The 21,416-nt window shown below is 35.8% G+C and overlaps 1 protein-coding gene across 1 annotated transcript in view; it reads left to right on the forward strand.

Annotated features, from left to right (window-relative positions):
* The first annotated feature begins 1,944 nt into the window (after positions 1 to 1,944).
* LOC107099303 (neurexophilin-2-like) overlaps positions 1,945 to 21,416 on the forward strand; it is a 27,722-nt gene continuing 8,250 nt past the window's right edge. The window contains exons 1-2 of the mRNA XM_015397358.1: positions 1,945 to 2,380; positions 2,487 to 2,627. Coding sequence (XP_015252844.1) covers positions 2,583 to 2,627 — 45 coding nt within the window. The 5' untranslated portion in view covers positions 1,945 to 2,380; positions 2,487 to 2,582. The remainder of the gene's footprint in view (positions 2,381 to 2,486; positions 2,628 to 21,416) is intronic.

Genomic DNA, 21,416 nt, shown 5'->3' on the forward strand with positions numbered 1-21,416 from the left:
TATCTATCTATCTATCTATCTAAACCACTTGAACATTTTGTTTGCATGGTTCTAATCAGTGTCAATAATTTATTTTCATCTGAAGCAGCCTAATCCATCACACAAACCAATTTTCAAAGGTTAGATTACACTGATGGCTCAGGTCTAGCTCATAAGAAAGGACGAGAGTCAGCCTGTCTGACATTATTCACTCATACATACTTATTAATAGGCCTACCTCATATCACCTGTACACCAAAGACATGATTAGCTTCTGTAGTTCAAAGACTTGGGCACTTAAGTTATATTGAGAGTGATAAGACAAAAAGTGTCAAAAGTTAATTCTGTGAACTTTAGACCTTTCTTAACTCTGGTACATTACTTGTCAGACTGAAGCTTGGTCAGTGTTATAATTTGTCATTTTTATTGAGTTGTTATTGAACTGGTCTTATCAATGTTCTACAATAGATATAGAGATACAACATTTAATACTATATAGAGTATTGAATAAAGGCAAGACTTTGCTCTTCCTAGGTTTTTTACTTTACTGTGCACTTTTCCATGTTAATGTACTCACTTAGCTTATAATTGTTTTTTTTAAACTGCTCCAGTTATTTAACAATTAAGGACTATGTCAATCGAATAAAGGGTTTTAAATAAAACATGAGATCAATGTCACTTCTTTTCCCTCTTCATTTATTCCCATCAGGACATTTAGAAATATAAGCTTTTTGCAATAAGATTTTTTTTCCCTTGTAGAGTATATAAATGTAAATTCAGCATACTTTGAATGATCATGGGTTATATATCGAACACAATGAAAGGAGGGGTGATCATAAAACAGCTAACAGTGCTCCACTAAGTAACCCTTTATTAGAGAATGGCAAAAGAAATGCTTTGAAAGCAATAAGAGGTTCCGTTTGCAATTTCCCATAAGCCATGTTGGGGACACAGCAGACATGTGTGTCAAATTTGAGTCATGTTAAATTTTCTGGGTTAACTAGTAAAATTCTTTGTTTCGGAATAGAATGAAAATTAAGCTAAGCTACCAGTTCCTGGTGGTGGTAGTAGCATGCTATGGGGAGGCTGTGATGGAGAATCCAGAAAGTATCCCTTTTCCTTTTTTTTATCATTTTTGTATTTCTTGCACCTAACAGACACTTTGCAGATAACTGGACACAGTTTACCTATTTTGCAAAGAACTGGAAAAAAGTACCATTATAATGGAATAATGTGAAAATACAAACCGTGTCACATTTCAAAATCTTACTATGAAAAACATAAATAAGAACATGTAAAATTGTCTTCCACTTTTAATTGTTTCAGTATCTGTCCTATATGTTTCCCTAAAAAACATTAAAATCAGGACTTGTAAATAAAAAAAGGAATAAATAGGTCCAACCATATTGAATAATTTTGCATGACGCTGTGGGCATAAATCACATTCAGCAAGACTTCCTCCATAAAGGCTAGAAGACATCAGACTGCGTGTAATTATTCTATTAATGTCTTCCACTCAATTAAGTTAGTGAAAAAAATGCTTTATTCTAATTAATTTATTTTGACTTTAAAGTGTACACTTTTTGTGTCATTGCAACCACATGGTGGAGCCAAAGTCCCAAAAATCATCTCAGTCCGCCAGTCTTGGTAACTGTGGAAAGACTGTTTGCCATCGCTTCTAGTATGAGTTCAACCGCAGTTTCAGACGTTTTCCAAACGATAAACTTTTACTAATAAACTCAGATTTTAGAGAGATTCCGAAGTACGATTTGAGAAAAAAAACATTTGCAAACAGAAAACTAATATTTCACACGCAAGAACCGAATAGGTTTTGTTTCATATCAAAGCACCTTCAATAATATTCCATAATGACCGCTTCTGTCTGCCTTGAAATTTCCCATTCTCCATGTTCTTAAAACTGGAACTCATTCACTTAAATTACCTCCTGTACATATAAAGGGTTAAAAAAAATTATTTAAAAGAGGGAACAGATAACTGTGACATCAAGCCTCTTACTTCTGCCTTAAATGAGGAGAGAGGGAGCCTCTCAGAGGAAGATCTTCAGGTCTCGCAGCAGATGCGCGCCGTCCTTGGATGCTCCAGACGCGCAGCGGAGGATTTTGCGCACTGGAATCAAGCAGAGCTGAAGAAACGGTCTGCCTGACTGACCGCAGTCTCACAGGCACTTGGACTCATTTGGTAGCATTTTAACTCCGCTCAGAGACAACTTCCTGCTCATATCGCTCCGGATTAAACAGAATAAAACTGTTCGGCTGGATTTGAAACTTAGAAAACTAAGTCGCTGCTTGAAGAGGAAATTCCCACATCCTGAGAGACGGGGACGTTTAAAGAGGATTGTAGAACTCTTTGCTGGATTGGACAGGATTTACTCCAGCTTGAGGTATCTATAAGGGAAAGTTATTTTTCTTCTTAACTGTACCAATAGAGCGTCTATCACTTGATATATATATATATAATTTTTTTCTGTGTGTGTGTGAATCTCGCAGGTGATGTTTCAGCGGCATGCGTGTCTTCTCCTCTCCAAGTCTTCCAGAGAGGTTTAAACCGCCGCTTATCTTGAATAAACCGAGAAGTCGCTGAAGATGGGAGCCCTGCAAACATTCTTGCTGTTTTTCCTATTGCACCAGGTGAGTAATGGGTTGACTCTATATTGACTGGTTATTTCTATTCTAATGTCTCGCAGCAAGTTGCACTTTAAAACTTGTTCTATCCATCTATCTTTATGCAGAAATTCAAGCTGCATCATTTACCTTTTTTTTTCTTTAATGACACATAAATTCATGCCATATTTGAGTTTTATAAACTGTAGTGATTTTTTTATCTGGACTGAAGTTGCTTTGTGCAGAAGTGTCCTAAAAAGTCGTTTATTGTGAATCTATATAGATGATCTACTGCAGCATTTGGAGAAAATGTAAATAAAACAATAGTAAAACAGTAAAAATTCAGTAGCATCTTTACAGACAGAACCTATGGCTTTGTTGTGATCTTCGGCTCTTGCTCAAAAAAATCTAATGCTTTGAATTTCATAAAATGTTTTGAGCTGCTCTGCAAAAAACATATTATTACCACATATAATTAAAGGTACCTTCTATATTGCAGCTATTTTTTAATTTAATTTAGCTCAACTTAATCTAGAATAAACTTTTATTCAAATAATAATTGAATCCTGCCGTGGTAACGCCTTGCTGTCTCTTAGAAAATGATTTCAAATATTTCTTTTTGCCTCATTTTCAATTTTCAGTATTTTATTTTAACAAAGACGGTTTTAAGGTTCTGTTTTTGTGACCCATTTAAAACACATTCTTCTTTTAGTCAAAATATTTTTTTTTTGTCCTAAGTCTGGGTAAAGTTGGATCACTGATTTAAATCTGGATAAACATCGGATAAATATTTTTGTTGTCAGTTTGTAACAAAATATGATAGTCTTCTAAAATTGACACATTAAAATAAGAGATTAAAGTTTGGGGGAAAAGGGCAATGGATTTTTTAAAGCTTTAGTCGCTTCTTCTTTGTAAATCACATAATACTTAGAGAGCAAGGAAAAGAATTTTGGCTTAAGTAGAAATTCAACGCGTTAAGCTTTTTTGATATAATCTTCCTCTAGTGTAATTTTGTTTTCATTGCAGTAATCTCTGTATAGAAAGATTGGGATCTCTTGGGAAATTCAAAGGGTTTTCTCTTCTTTGATGAACATCTGCTGTGTCCACTCTCTATTTTTTAATATATTGTGTTTTTTTTTTTCTTTTTTGGTTTTATCCTTATTATCCCCCTTCCATGAATAGAATTGAATGGTAAATGCCATCGGATTGAAGAAGTTCTTCACATCTGTGCTCAATCCTCTAAGAAGGCTTCTTTTAAAGATAGCCTTGAACTGTGCTGCAGCTGCAGCAGAAAGCTGTCTCTTCTGTTGTAATCAGCACTGAGCCTGTTGGGAGCTCTGCCTCCAGAGAGAAAGAGGCAGGCCACCTCCCCGGGGAGGCTCTCTTTATATGCCCCGGTGGCTTCCCTCCCAGCACACCCACAAACGTCTGACCTGGGACATTTTAGACTTTATCAATATTACTTCCACTTTGTAGGCTTAAGAAAGGCTTAGATCCACACAAAACATAAAATAAATACACAAGAACCGTCTAAACATCATATACATTAATGAATTCAAATGAAAAAGAAAAAAAAACATACGGAAATCCAACAGGATGCAAAAATGTTATATTTTAAAATATTTGAAATCTATTTATTTGCGGTCGGAAAACCATGAATATATCCACCTCCTCCCACTCAGTTAATGCGCACCTCAAAGTGGTGAAAAAATAAACCCCAGTCTCAGCATCTGTGCCAAACCCCAGGGACAAATAAGAGGGTCAAAGCCATCCTGGGAGAATTGGTGCTACCCTGTGACATCTGCGGCAGTTATCCCCAGCTTAATGACAACAGGACAATGTAGATGAACAGGAGACATATTAAAGCTTCTTCGCTGTCATCCTTCTTCCTGTCTTGGATAACATTATTCCCAGAGTTTCACACAGTGAAATATAGTTTTTTAAAACTCAGATTAGGATTAGTTAAAGGGAGACACTGACAAAGACTGTACCGATTGGGGATGTTATAGCGAGTCTCTGTGTTGTTTTTTTTATTTTGGAAGAAAGCCTTAACAAGGCACTTTGTAAAGGGCTCATTCACCTTCTGTGCCTCCTAGCACATACAGTGCTATCATTATGGGGACTTATATATGTGTGTATATTTAAAGTATGTTTAAAAAGTAAATAAACACCTGGATTAAATCAGAGAGGGAGACTGTATATATTTCATTTTCATAATTCTGACATGCCTGCGGTCTTTCCATCAAACTTTGATGTGCAGTGATTTAAGGGATTACAAGTGATTTCCAAAAGCTTTTGGCAGTAGTTGTGTACTTATTTATCAAAGTGCAGTGATTGCAGCAGAAGCCAGCTCAAGAAGTGGCCCTTGGGAGGCCCATTCTTACTCATCCTTTTACCATTTTGGTTTTCATGCCCATCTCAATTTATAGTTATAGTATTGGGGGAAAAAAGAAGCAGGAAATAAACAACCCAGACATCATCTTATTTTTTGTTCTCACAAAAAGAACAATGGTTTAATGGGTTTTTCATCTCTACCTCATGTGAAATCTAAATGAATGTGAGTGAATTCCTTTTTATAAAATTGTAAATAAATTGTGGCAGTAAGAGGTTAAAGTATTCTTGATTGGTCTAGAATTATCCAATCTGGGTTTAAGCTGTGTAATTTAGACTTTGTACAAAGAGTGGTTGGTTTTATTTATTCCTAAAATGAATAAATAAATAAAAGATATAAAAGGTAAAATAGCCCTTTAATTTTGCGCAAAGACAAAATCCAGGTCCGCTTCATTGTTTGTAATGTTTATGCTGCTCCTTGACAGGGGGATGCCCTGGGCAGTGAGCCATGTCAAAAAAGCTGCATGATGAGTTATCTCTCTGCAGGGGATGAAAAAAGTAGGAATGTGAACCTAAGTAGTATTTGTCACTAGTTTCTTAAAAAAAAAAAAAAAAAAGACAGTTTTTCATCCTCAGTTTCTCTGCAGCGGCAGAGTGAGCGGCGCTCCTTTCAAAGTCAGTAACGGCTCCGGCAAGGACAACACTTTTATCCCTGTCTTCGTAACAAAACACAGATTCTACACAAATTCCCTCTCTAAGGACCTTTTAACCCTCTTTCCCTTACCCATGCTCAATTAGGTTTGGTTTTATTATTTATTTACTGTATGTTTAAAGGCAACTTAACACTGGGAAGTGTAATAAAATGTACAGTTGGGGGGATTAGGAGCAGCTCTTTAATCTCACGCTCCTGATAATGCTGCTCGGGCTGATTGATTAGTTTTTCAGGAAGCTTATGTCAGAAAAACCTAATCCGTCTTTGGATTGTGCCAGCCTTGTAAGGTTTTCCGCGCTGCCACTTTATCATGGTGGCGAATTACAGAGCTGCTGGGCTGTGATAAGGTCCTCGTCTCTTTTACAGACCCCACCGCCCAACCCTTTTGCACACTTGCACAACCCCCCCTCCCTCTGGACAATAAAAAAATGTGTTTATATTCTTCACATCCCTGCTCTGCCTGGTCTTCACATCAACCTCTCCCAGGATTTGCCTTGTAAGAAAGAGACCAGCGAGGGGAAAAAAAAAATAAAAAGAGAAGAACTTAAGTCTTCAAAAATCCACCAGAGAAATTGGGTGGAGAGGGAGAAAAATGTGAGAGAAAATGGGCAAAGCAAGGCCAGAGAAAATTTCTGTGGAAGTGATTAAAACATGGATTTGACAGAGTGAAGAGGGCATGTATGCATGTGCTGCCTTCCAGGAATCCTTTAGGAGCTTACATGGTGCTGATGTGTATCTCTGCACATATTGGGGTCACAATCTTTCCAGCCATAAGGCTTGACTTGATAATCCCTCATAAACAATACCCGTCTGTGACATTTGCCATCCACGGTCCGCATGTTGCTCATCACCCCTCTGAAGGAAAAGGTTGTCGTTTTTTGAGGCTTAAATCCCTCAAATGCAGCCTGCAGCCACAACAGGTTGTGCTTTTACTGTATGGATCCCTGCAAGCTGTTCCTCTCTCGATCCTCATTTACAACCAACGCGGCAATGCATCCTCGCTAAAGGTCCCTGAGTGAAAAGACAGAAGCTCCCAATGATTGATTGCTGTGACACAATTGCCCTTTGCACTGACAAAAACGCTAATCTGGAAAGTGGAAAGCCCATTAAAGACATAAGCCAAACAGTTATTAACGTTACGATTATTTTGACGATTGCTGCTCTTTTGATGTAAGCAGACTAATGGAGTTTTGCATTAGGCGTGGGGAATTATTGTGTCATTTATCATTATCGTAAAAATAATCTATATTTTGCCAAAGAGTTATTCTTTCTAATCTCTAACTAGAGACTTTTGCAAACTGCGATGGAATTAAATTATTTTCCAGAGTAACAGTTCAGTTTAATACAACAGTCATGGTTTTCTGGTTACTTTTATATTTAGACTAGTGTTTTTTATGTCATTAAGCTCTAGATAAATAACATGGTCACAAATTTTAAAATAATTTATTAATAATAGAAGGAAAATAAATGCTCTGCATCATTGAGTCCACATTACCCCTGTTTAGAATAAACTGAAATGCAGAGCTGTTTTTTTCAGTCATCTTTCTGATCGGATTTGGTGTTTTTGATGGAGGAAACATAATGTTAAATGTGTTGTTGAGATTTGTGGTCTTGGTCCATAGCTATGAATTTTTATAGCTGTTTTTCAGCCCCGGGCGCCTTAGAGCGGGAGCCTCTGCTACCTTATAGCTCTGTCATTACTGCTCTGCAATATCTAAAACGGGCAGCATTTTCTGATGTAGAACTATTACTTTTTAACAGACTGTTGACTGCGTTGCTCTTCTTTCTGAGCTGGGCTGTGAAAACTAAAACCACGCATTTATGCTTTATACCTTTATTTTTTGTGATGAACCAGAAAAAAGTTGTGTTTAATTGTAAAATTGAAGAAAAAATGTACATGCATAACATTTTAACTTTCACAAAAAAACATGATATGCATTTGAATAGATGCTGCTTTTTTCTGTCCTTTGCAACCATCTTCATTCAGAAGTTGAATTGGTTAAAGGGATGCATAAGAAATCCTCTCTGTAGTTTGTAAGATTGAAAAAAATGTAGCTTACTGGTCTACTGTATGCATAACAGGTCTACATATAGCAGAAAACCACCATCATAAACACAACATCCCTACAAATGAACTATGGTGGTGACAGCGTCCTGCTGCTGGGATTTTCTCCATCAAACTGGGAAACAGATCAGATCACCCTACCCTAACAGGGTAACAACACTTAATAAAACCCCAGAATTACAAGAGAATGATGATGAAGATCAGAGCATGTTCATGTATTGGAACGGCTTAATAAAATCACAGAGCAAAATTCAACAGAACAATTTCGGAAGTTATGCAGTAAGGATCCCCATTGGACCTGTGCTTAAACCAGTTTGTGAAGACTTGGTCACAGGTTCTCTCACTATATTTTAAAAGATGGTAGAGGCAAAGATAAAAGCCTTTAATCAGATTTGGATTTGTAGAGAAGTCAGTGTTTGTCTATCACATACTGTCAAGAAATATTTTCCCTTCCTCTTTCCACCCTCTCTCTAGAAAATTTCTACTATGTTTTTATAGATGACAGACAGACAGACAGACAGACAGACAGATTACATTATAAGAAGGAAAATCACTAACCTGTTTATATGTTTTTTTGTTTTGTTTTTTTGATGCATTGTATGTTTGCCCTTCTTTTAGCCACTACATCTATCACCTAAAAAAATCAGGTAAAAGTCTGTTGCTGGTTGACAAACCTTTGCATCCCATTAAAATACAATAACCTTTTTTATGATCGCTAAAGTGGTCGGCTTATAAAAAGATGTAACCATCAACACAAACACCAATGGAACCATCAGAGCTTAGGGAATTATAAGTTTACTTATTTTTATTAAAAAAAATGTATATTTTATTGGTTTCTAATTTCGAACTTGTTTGTTCTTTACATAAAACTAATTTGTTATCTTGACCTCAGATTGTTACACAACAGAGGTGTTAATAAGAGTGTGAAAGGATGCAATCTGAATCAAATGTTATAAAATAATTTTCTTTCATTTATTCTGCTTTTTCACTTCTTATGTCTCAAACCAGCCAACGGTTTCTGCTTTTTACTGTCTGACGTGCAAAGTTTTTAATTACCACCCGCTTCGGTCCTGTAGCAGGCAATCACACCACATGTCAGAGCTCAGGAAAATGATTGACCTCTTTAATTAAAAACTGCATGGTTTCCCTGTAAAAAGGCAAGGTGTGACAGCTTCAGAATAAGTACAATAAATCTCACCCTCTGATTATTCCTACTTTTACATTTCCTCCTGCCGCCAAGCTTTAGAGGCCTTTCTTTTGCTGCTTGTCATTTTCAGCCCTAACAAAGCTCTGTCAGCTTCCCAGTGTCTTTGTGTATTTCTTGTGATGTACCTGTCTTCAGAGCGTCTCAGAGAGAAAGGAAGTAACGTCTTGCCAGCTCTCGTTTCTTCTTCAAAGGGAGCTGTTTTCTGTGAAATCAGACGCTGCTCAGTAAGCTTTGAGTATGGAAACATTTACTCTGTCAAATTTAGCGGATGCACGTTTGAACAAATCAAGCAAAACAACCGCCTGTTTTTTTGTGTTTTTTTACTCTTATCATTTCCAGCAAGGAATTGGAAAGAACAAAATGATGAACGGTAGTTTTCACAGAGAAGCACTAAAAAGTTTAGAGGAACATTCAGAGATTTTTTTCTTTTTAAATTGGAATCTGAAAGAAAAAAAAAAAACTCCTGACAGAATATTAACCGAACAAGGCACCGTGATTCCTCTTGAATAATGTACAAAGTTTTACAAGTGCGTTTATCGTTGTTGTAAGGTGTTAAAATCGGCCAGGAGATAATTACACTGAGTCCTACATGCTTTGTGGTATTATCCTCTTCAATCCCTGCTATCAGAAATCCCGAGGTGTGCGGCAGGTGTCAGGAGCTTGCACAAGGAGTTAGTGCTCTGACCATGTAAGGGGATTATGAAAGTGATGATGCACTGAAAGGTAACGCCTGCCTAAAAGTGAAGTGTTGAGGGCTTTGCTGCTGTGGTATGTGACAGGTTCCGAGATAAAACAAGTATCCAGATTACCTGGAGGCTCTCCTCTAAGACGCTCCGCTTACCGACTCCTCCTCTCCTGCCAAGACTGTCGTTAACACTTCCCCAACATCTGACAGCATCGCTACATTTAACTTTCCCACACTTAGTAAAGCCCAGTAACATCTCATTTTCACCCCAAGGGCCTTTCGCAGTTCATTCTCAAATGGGCAGGAAGCAGGATGTCACAAAGTGTGCCACAATTGATATTTTAGTCCGTTTTCACTAAACTGAATTATTTAAACCACCTACATTTCTTTCAGTGTAATTTTAATTATTAATGCCTGTTAAAAAACATTGATGAGCACAATCTGAACATTGTTACAGATTGTGCTCATTATGAGCTCTTGACACAATCTGTATTTACTGAAATCTTGACAAATAGTGTAGTAATTATTGTGATTTTACCTGCTTATCAGATGAACATTAGATTATGGTTTTTAATATATAATTGGATTTAAGTTCTTTCTATCCTTTGCATTGATTTTGATTTATTTTCAGCAGCAATATAAAGCTAACTGGAGCAGAACTGTTGGACAGCACAGTTGACACACACCTCGGGATCAGACCTTTCAAAACATTATTATTTTTTTTTCACCAGGTTTACCATTAAAAAACTTCTTATCCACACAACATCTGACCTACAGATGCAAAACAAAAGAAACGTGTCAACTTAATGGGTCTTATTCTGATCAAATGAGATATAAATACAACCTACTGTAAGGGAATCTTCTGTATTGGTTGTTAATGTCAGACTTTGAAAAAGCGGAACCAGCAGTTCCCCCCTAAACTAGAGAGTGGCAGCAGTGACTATTGACAAGTTTAGCGCCTGACTCAAAGAAGTCCAGAAGTATTACTGAAGACTAAAACATGGGAAAGGTCTCGATCTTTTGATCAAATAAAAAAAGCAGAGTGAATCAAGAAGGTGAGAGCAGAACAAACACCAGAGGCTGCAGACACACGCTGTGCCTTATTTATAAACTTACAAAATGTTTTTAAGGAACTATTACCAAAGGTGTCCCTCATGCCATAGAACAATTCAATAAAATGTGGCAATGGTCCAGATAATGTATGAGTTTTAGCTATAGGTTTAAGTCACAATATCGGTCAAAATATGCTGCCTGGGGGGGTCCACTCTCTAAATTTAGTATTTTTTGTCTAGAACTTCCACATATCTGTGTTTTCCCCAGCTTGCTATAAAGGATAATCCTCCTCCAGTTTGTTGAATGATTTATAGGTATTTCCTTTGCTCTTATTAATAACCAGTCCCAGTGAGATTAATAGTTTAGAATCATTTAGCCTTCTGATAACTTGTGCCAGAATGGACAGTGAAATACAAGGGATTTGAAAGTGCCCACTTGCTTAGATCCAGCATATTTCATAGGTTGTGAAAAACCTTGATCTGAATCAAAATAAGGGATTTGATTCTTCCTGATGTAGATGTCTGGCTCAGAAGTTTGGATGAAAGTTAGATCAGCCTAAAGAAGTCCAGAAACATCCTTTTTTATAATCTCCACTTTCAGTTTAAAGTGAAGTATGTGACTGAGAAAAAGGCCATCAAATCACTTTCTTTAGGCCTTTGTTAGGCTTAAAATATATCTTATATATATAGGCTTATATATATTTCATTTTTAGATGCTTTTCCAATTGATAAGTATTTTATCAATAAATTCCAGGCCAGAATATTTTACCAATAAGAATTAATGGTCAGTAATATCATTAATTTAATAGCATTGTATTTCTTTTTGTTGCTAGTGTGATGTTCCATTTTTTGTTTAAAATTAGAAACTCTGGTAAAAGCAGTATACGGCAATACCTTGCTCAAAGGGATTTCTTCAAAAAATAGGTAGAAGATGCAGCACATCTATAACTGCTAGAAGTTTCCAGAGAAGAACTTATCACCCAAATTCTCTGCAAACTTTACCAACTCCCCATTATCTACAAAATGCATTACACAACTGCCCTCATCACCCACCAGTGTATTCATGGCAATGATGCTGAATACTTCAAGGACCTCCTCACACCCCACTCATGCACCCGCTCCCTCCACTCACATAACACCAACCTCCTCCATCTGCCTCGCACAATGGTTGACTGGGCCTTCTGTTCAGCTGCCCCTAGCCTGTGCAGCTCCTTCCTCAACCACCTGAAAGCTCCACAGACACTTGCTGCTTTAAAGACTTTGCTTTGTAAGCAGGCTGTTTCTGCCCCTGACTGAGCTTTAGTTTAGAAAATTTAAATTGTAGCATTTGATTTAATTAACAGGGTTGCATTATTATTAGTATTAACTCAAAATAGTCGTTCAGTCATTGCTGAATGGCTGTTAATCTTTGCATTGGTTTTTCACTTTTTTAATCCTTAACTTTTCTTATCCGGACAAATATACAGAAATGTCCATACTATACTTATATACTATAATTTGACTGTATGATCTGGTGAACTGTAAAGTGCCTTGAGATGACATGTGTTGTGAATTGACACTATATAAATAAACTGAATTGAATTGAATACTTTTGATATATGACAGAGAATAGAAAGGTCAAGAAGTATTACCATATAATGATTTTTAGAGATTTGATATTATGACTGGTTTATTAGTATTGCTATAAATAGAGAATATAATATCACTACAGCACCATTACATTACTTAAAAATATATATTTCCTCCTTCTTGTTTTGAACATTTCATTATTTGAGTAAAACTTGAAATTTCTACATGTAATATCTAATTACAGGTTAGAAAAGTGTTTGTATTTGCTGTCTGAAATCTAATTTTCTGCAACATCAGTAAACTCATATTATTATTTTCTTACCATCTCCGACAGCTAACTGACACACACACACCCACACACACGCATATCCCTCCACACACATACAAATTCATTACAGCGCCCCCTCCCTGTCTCTTCTCGCTCACTCATGCATTCATTGCTGTTTTATTTATGTCACCTGTCTCATTCACTTCAGCTAAACATCAGTTAGTTAGAAGGTTTGGAATATGATGAAAGGCGGGACAAACACCAGCAGTTTCAGTTGGAAGCATCCAGATTTGCTTAGTTTCCCTGAACAGTTTTTGATCAATTTGTCTCATTATCATTATTACTGTTATTATTATCTGCATGTCTTCATTTTGAGAATTTCCACTGAGTCTTTTACCATCCATGAAGTAGATTAATAATCAGTTGTATAATAATAAAATAACAGGAAAAAGATAAGTAGTAATTTGAGGGGAATCCCATGAAATATCTTTCTTTCTTTCAAATTCACAGATAAACAACTTTTTTTACATGGTTTTAACTACTTTATTACTTTATAACTTTATTAAGATTACACCAACCCTAGACTTTAGATGGGTGTGGTATTAAAAGGCCCACTGTTGTATTTGGTACAGGTATAGGTGGTTCTAAATTTTCCAGTTGATCCAAAATGTTAATTTATAAAGATATATTCATTTCAGGTGGTTTTAATTCTAAAAGCAAGATGAAAAAAAAGTCTGTTTTATACACAGAACTGTGATTACTCAAAATTGTGGCTATAAAGAGGACAGAGAATGTTGAATCATGAAGAAACGTTGTTGATAAATCATTAAAGAAACAAAATAATCACATTTCCATAAGTATAAATGAATATGGCCTCAGATTATATGAAAATATCCGTTTAAATGTTAAGAAATCCAACTCAATACATTTCATGTCCATAAAGTATTAGTGTCATCTAGAAACATCTCTATGTTTTATAGTGGTTTTGCATTGGGATGAAGGATGTGTTGCCACACGAGGACAAAATAAGATATTGTTTTGTGTCATTTCCATTTTTTCCATCTTTTTCTATTTGAAGATCCCCTGACAATCTAAACTTAGTGTTCATTGCCATATACACAGCATCTGAGTGTGCTTCAATATCCCTGCAAATTAACTGCATAAATAGGTTACTCAGCCACTTTTGTAAAAATATTTTATTGCTGTGAGGCCAAGTTGCTGTGCTGATGCCATAGAATTGTTTGATACGCGCCATAATTGTGGAATCCTGATTTAGAAGAAGCTCTAATATATGATCAATTATAGTCAATAAGAAAATAAGTGGAAAGTTAATTTATTTCAGTAAATGAAACACATTGTGGGCTTAATAAAAGATTGCTAATTTAAATTATTTTAACAAGCTTAATCTGAACATAATTTATTCTACTGAATATGACTGCATATATGCCACAGTGTCTGATGCATACAAAGGTGATGCTTGAGCATTATTTACTCAGTGGTGGGTATTTCTGTATCCTGTTAAAAGCAAAGCTCCACACAGATGTGTGAAAGCAGGTACAATGGGGCAAAGAACAGAGGATGAGTGGGGGCTGCTTTACGCTTAGCTCTTTATTACTGAACATTGAATCAGGTTTCTACAATTTCATGCATACTGCTTGTTTACAAAAGGAAAGGGAATTGTGAACAAGCTTTGGATTTTAGTGTATATCTTCTTGCAGGGAGTGGCTTTAACGATAGAGAACATCTGAACATTCCAACAGTCAAGTTTGTCACTGTCCAAATGAGATGAGTCTAGGCATCATTTGAGTCAGACTGCTCTGACACAGAAGAAAAATACTGAACTCTGTGATTGAGGTAGAGCACAGCTACACTGACACTGTAAACATGAATAATGACTCACATTATAAGATTTATGGTAGCCAGAGGAGGGTTAAGTCACATGCTATAATTTATGCTAATCACAGAAGAACCTCAAGTAACATCAGGAGGGCACAAGAAGCCAGATTCAGAAAATGTTGCTTGAATACACTTTCTGACACCAGAATAACTCAAGTGGAGCCTATGTCTGTGTTTGTATAATTAAAACATTAGAAGTAAACGTAGATAGTGTCTAAAAAAAGAATATGGATCTGACTTTTATTTTACATGAGAGTATAAAACAGTAACTCTAGATGGTATTAAAGAAACTGAACTTTGTTTAGGCCTCTCTGCTAAAGTTGACAATTGCAAAATTAAATCAAAGGATATATATAATAGTATTTGTACAACTTTTACTTTTAAGCTGTGTTCAGACTTGTTGCTCTTAAGAGTTTTCTTTAAAAATGTTTAAATAACTTGTATATTTCCCTCTAATATCTAATATTTCTAATATCTCCCTCTGCTGTTATGTGTTCATATTGGTTTGCCTCCTGTGTGTTGTTTCATACTTTAAGATTTCCTGGTTGTAAAATAGGAAGATATTTGCCTTTAAGAAATTGGACAATGGCCCAAACACCAATCTAGAAAGATATTATCAATGTTTTTATTCTGACATACGGTAAGTTATACTTACGGTATACGGTATACTATTAAATAACTTATTAAATCAAAGGATATATATAATATTATTTGTACAACTTTTACTTTTAAGCTGTGTTCAGACTTGTTGCTCTTAACAGTTTTCTTTAAAAATGTTTAAATAACTTGTATATTTCCCTCTAATATCTAATATTTCTAATATCTCCCTCTGCTGTTACATGTTCATATTGGTTTGCCTCCTGTGTGTTGTTTCATACTTTAAGATTTCCTGGTTCTAAAATAGGAAGATATTTGCCTTTAAGAAATTAAATTTTGGCCCAAACACCAATCTAGAAAGATATTATTAACGTTATTATTCTGACATATATGGTATACTATTAAATAACTTATTCAGTTTTCACGGTTATTTAGATTTTGTCTTTTTTAAGCAGAATTTCGGAAGTGAAAAAACAGTGCTTAGTGCAGAAGAAAAAGTTATTTAAATGGAGTTAGAATTAGCTGCCAAAATCATTTAAATGATAATAAAGGTGGAGCAGAAGGTGCAAAAATGGGCAGGTGAAGCATGATCTACTGTTGGAGGTGATGGGAGAGGTGATGATTTTTACAAATATAAGTCTTCAAGGGATTGTTTGAAGGATGAGTGAGATGTTGCTCAGTCATAGCTTCAATGTGAACTAAAGCACAGCCAGTCTGGATTGCTCTGTTATTTAGGTATTGTGAGGATATTTTCCTTAGATTAGGGAAGATGTTACTAAGTCCAAAAAGCTGAGTGCTCTATTGATAATCAATATGGATTTGCATGATAGGTACCTCAAACTGTAAGTACTGAGATTTTCTGGTTTGCAAATTCTGGCTGTTGCTTAAACCCCATATGTCCCATAAAATATCACATCATGTACATTTTCTAATTAGATTTTCATGTACTAAATATTTTTTATGTAGTAATCTTTTTATATGTTATAATTTACTTTGCCAATCCATACAATAAAAGAAGATCTTTATACTGCAAGCACACATTATATGTTTTTCTCTTTTTTATCACTTTTTAATTCTGTTTTCATTTAACACAGCTAATTTCATAATAATTAATGAGCTTACAATTAATTCAATTGATTATATTACACAACATGTTTCCCTTAAGAATCTTATTACTGCTTTCATATTTACAATCCAGTAAATGGAAGAATAGAGAATTTGATTTTTTTTTTTCTATCATAATTTGAGTTTCTCAGTCTTTGAGATAACATGGAGTGAGTAACACAGACTAATGATCAAAGGACGGGGACAGTTCTAAGTGATGCATAACATTATAATCATTTCACTTGCTTTATTCCATATCCCTATCTATTCATTTACCTGCACTGCATGGCAATTAACATGAAAAAGAAAGAACCGTATGGAGAGAGTTATAAGCATTTATTGGGAGCTGCATGAAAAAAAAACTGTAATTTAAATATTTAAAATCCTTGCAAGATTTAAATTAACTTTAAATATTCCTCCTATTTTGAACATTATTTGTAGTCTGATATGTGAACAAAGGACAGATATTCAAACTACTGGAATAGCCTATTTTATATATGTGTGTGTCATGTAGTGGAAGTTAAAGTGTCACTTTGTGCAAATAATCCGGGTGTTGTTTTTTAGTTTTTACTTTTGTAGGTTAAATTACAGTACAGTATCATATTTGTCAAAAGGTTATTCTTAGGGTGCAATCTGTAACACTTATTGAGCTCAATATGTCCATCTGTCATTAGGTTTTATCCTGTTCTATAGCCTTACAAGGTCATGTTGAGCCAATGCTTCAAATGTGGTTGGAAGGTAAAATGCTGATATACAGTTTATCAGACAGGAGTTGCAGTCAAACAATTTTTCATTCATTTGGCTCAGACACTAAGAAAAAAAGGTTCAGCTGAAGATTAATATAGTGGCTAACATGAGGAAGGGACAAGAGGAGAGGGCAGCTATTGCTTCGAAATGTGAAAGAACTGTTAAACCTCATGGAAAAAAAAACTTCAGATTTTTTTCCCCATTCTTTAGATTTAAAATTTTTCTGACCATGAAATGTGATGTTATATGTCCTAAAAACACTGAGTGCTAACATAGATTATAAGAAGTCGGGGGTTTTATTATGTACCGGTAGTTTGTACATAACTGTTACTTTTGTAAACTGGTCTTGTGGAATTCATGTTTCTTTAGGTCTAAAAGTAGGCCTAAAAACTTCAAAGCCTGGTAATACCTAAGGCTAAAACTAATATTTTACATAAGTCTAGCACTAATCTGATCTGAGCAAATCAAGTATAATATATTGTAACATGATTACATCAAAAAGTTCACTGTATATTCACTGCTGTCAATAATTACCATAAAGAATATCAGTCAGATAATAAATTAGGATTTATAAGTTGTTGAGCAGATGAGTGCAGGCACTAAGCTGTCTAAATTCCCACAGAGGTCGGTTGGTAATGGACTGAAGGATTATACTGAAGGGTAGTAGATATGGTGCAGGCTTACGCACACACTAACGGTAGCTTTCTGTGATTGGTAAGGCACACCCCAGTGTGGATTTGCTGTTGCGATCCACCACAGTGCTGAAGCACCTGCCATGTATTTCCCCGACCGGCCTCTGATTAAAAGTGATGGCTCTGGAGCGTGAGGCTGTTCCAGCGATCAGAGCACCAATCTATTCTACAGCGGGGTGGAGGCTCTTTGCTCAGTGCTTTCAAATCGCCTCAAGGGGCTCCTCTCCTGGAATCGGCTGTGGATGTGAATCATTACAAATTATATGCCCCGTAACATCAAGAGGAAGATGGCCGGGAAGGTCTTTGGGCAGGTGGGAGATTGTGGGGCTGAGAATGGTTTTAATGTCAGCTGAGCTGTTTGTCATGTTGGATGCTTGAAAGCAAGTTGCTCCAGCCAATCTGTGCCCTAATGCTAACAGCAGCGGCTGAGCAGCTGACAGGTGTTGTGTTTCAGTGGTGTTGGAAAGGTAATACCACAGGCGATATTGAAGGTGGTGCAATTTTAGTGAAGTGTCCAGATTTGAACAATGCAGGAAGGTATCAAGTTAATGAAGCTTCAGGCACAGAAAATTAGTGGAGAAATGGATTGCACCACCAAAGTGAGGTCAATTTACACAGATAAATCCATGAAGAACAGCAGGGTGCATGATTGGGACTACTCTGCTTGCACTGATGAGCAGGTTAATTGCCCATTTTGTTTATTGTGAGAAATGCCCGACACCATTTTCCCCCAGACACATATCCAAGCCTTATATGCTGGGAGAAAAACAAATCCTGTATGAAAAATTCAAACAGATTATATTTGGCGCAGAGGCAGCATGTTAATTTAAAAAAAAAATGTGTTTTGCTTACCTATATGAGACTGTACCGTTAGCTGTATCAGACTGAGACACATTTCTGTGGCTGCCATCAAAAATGGCAAAAATCGCCCGCGGCCTTGGACCCTTCACAGCCAAGCGCATCATAGCCAGCTTCTTGTTGCAAATACACTTTAATGGTGTCTTCTCACATGATGCAGATGCCAGATGTCACTGGCTTCTTAATAACTTTCTAGAGGGCAGTTCTGGTCACTGTGGCAATTACCTTTATGTCAGGCCTCTAAAAGATATGTCTACCCACGGGACAAACAGGCAGCCAGCTCCTTAATGGTCATTACAGACAAACGTCGAGACTGATTCATCCGCGTAAATCTTTGCTGCTCAGGCTACTGTCTGGATTTCAGTTGTTAACTTTCTCAATTAAACTAAAAAATGTCTTCCTAATTAAAAAAAAGTAATGTGTTGCACATTCTGTTTGAAACTTACAATTGCAGAAAACAGAAAAAAAGACATGCACCTAAATATTTAAAATGACATTCATTCAAAGAAAAAAAAACATTCTTTGTAGTGTTATCTTCTCTGTTAAATGCAAAAGAGTAAAACATTCTTTATATTTTCAAATTTAATTTAAGAACAAAGCTGTCGTCAGAGAGATTTGTTGAGCTTAGGATGCACTTCTGACCAACATGAAAAGGTGTAAACTAGACCTACTACAATAAGTGCTTGTGAAGATGAAAGCCTGTAGGTGCTTCTGAGATTGAACAATAAACATCATTTTTTCTGTGATACAAAAAGGAGAACCTGGCTTTGAAAGGTTTTTTTTTTTTTTTAAAAGCTGTTAAGACAGAATAGTTTTTTTTTTTACCGTACCATTCAGATATGCTAGTATACAAATGCCTAAATGCGTTCTGCTTCTGTACTGTTTTTCTCTAGAGGCAATTATGTTCCAGTGTTAAAAAAGAACATTTTGTAAAGTGATTTATCAAACCTGACAATAGGTGTAAATGTTAGTTTGAATGTTTGTCTCTTTGTTCAGGCCTTTTAATGAAGTAGCCTTCTGTGTGGGATATACGCAGTGTATTATTTCCTTCATTCTACTATGGAATAACTGAAGCTACTAGGATTTTTAAATATTAATTCTCTGCGCTTTATTTAGTAACTTATTAGCTTTAATGAATAAAATGTTCATGGGTGGCACATATATGAGTTTTGAGTTCATTGATTCATTTAATACAAACATAGGTTACACTTACACCATAAATAGTGCTATTATTAGGCATATAGCAAGCATTTTGTTCTAAAACAATTCTATTCATTATTTTAAAATGTAAGTATAGAGAAATCTATGCTAGTATTAATGAGCAATAAATATGTTTTTTTAACAAGCTGTCTGACAGTATTTTAAATATCATGCTTGAGGTGAAAAAAATATTTATCTTAGTAATGGTTTTCAAATTGCATAACTTATACACAGAAATAAAAAAAAATGAAAAGCAAATGTTTTTAACATTATAATATTTTATTACATATATAAAGAAAAAATAATGTTGGAAAAAGTTTATAATATTTGGACCACATTCATTTACCTATGAAACAAAAGTCAGTAAAGCTATTTTTATTTACTTCTTTTTTATGTTGTTTAGAGGCTTGTTTGTTTTTTTGTTTGTTTTTGTTAATAAACCTTGACTTCGGATATAAATGTGACTCGACACAGGGGCACATTTCTCCCAGACGGGCCATGCCGTTCTAGAAGGATTTATGCTTTGGTTTCACTGTCATGCATTTTAAGACTTGGATGAACCCATTCCCAAAGCTTCCAGTAGAAAATGCACCGATCATTTGGAGGATGCCAAGTCTCCATAACAACCACTAACTACATGCAAGATGGTTGTATAGGAGGCATAAAAAGAGTTATTTTCCATCCTACCATTGCTTTCGAACATAAAGGCGTTTTGGCAAAACTTAGACGGAATTCTAAATGTCACTTTGACCAAGACCAACCAGGCCCCAACTGAAAAGGGAAAAGGTTAACAAGCAGGTCTACTGATGCGTTTACCATCACAGACACATTCAGCCACTGAAACTTCTTCATTATTTAGATGTTGATTAGTCTGAGTCACATTTTTGTGTCCTGTCTGCAGTAAGTAGATAACAAATAATATGGAATTTAAAGCACACCAAACTCTTTTAAAGTATCTCCATAAAAATTATTCCACAAATAGAAAGATTGTGCATATTATTGCAACCGTGGAGGTTCAACTAACTCAAAAAAAGTAACTCACAATGAAGATATAAAAAAATAATTATCCATATAAAGTCTTTGTATCTAGTAATGAAGAATTTCCCAACTTGCAAGATAACTTTTTTTTTTTTTTTTGCTATTGTTATTATTACTATTCCTTTTTTACTGATAGGGATTCCAACCATTCATCAGTCTATTTCTATGCACTCCTCTTCCATTCAGAGTTGTGGGGGAGTTGGTGCCTATATCCAGCAGACTTTTGGTGAAAGGCAGGAAACACCCTGGACAGGTCACCAGTCCATCACAGGGAAACAGTGAAACACACAGGACAAACAACAATCAAAGGACACACTAACACCTAAGGGCAATTCAGAGAAACCAATTAACCTTGCAGTCATGTTTTTGGACTGTGGGTGGAAGCCTGAATGCCCTCAGAGAACTGGGTATTGTACCTTTATGCTTGAGTCAAGTCGGATCAGTAGGCGGTCCCCAAATGTGCCTGAGGACAGGGCTGTGCCAACCTAATGCAGATATCATTTTTTTAGGCTACCTCTAAAGGTGGGCTGAAAAAGGAGAAATAAAAAAAAAAATTGTCACTGATGCATCTTTAAAACATTCAAAACTGTGTTTACTGCTGTCTGGACACAATGAGATAAATCAGAGTGCACCCTTTGCCAGATGTTAGTGGAGTTTAAAAAAAAAGTTTTTTAGCTGCAAAAACTTCAGATTGGTTTTTGTTAAAAGAAATTGATTTTGGGGTATATATTGGTAGAACCTAGTGATGTTATGAGATGATCCAAGGCTTTGAGGCGTGTGTCGAGTAATCGTGGG

Source organism: Cyprinodon variegatus, unplaced genomic scaffold (assembly GCF_000732505.1).
Source record: "Cyprinodon variegatus isolate N-32 unplaced genomic scaffold, C_variegatus-1.0 Scaffold857, whole genome shotgun sequence".
NCBI classification, from domain to species: domain Eukaryota; kingdom Metazoa; phylum Chordata; class Actinopteri; order Cyprinodontiformes; family Cyprinodontidae; genus Cyprinodon; species Cyprinodon variegatus.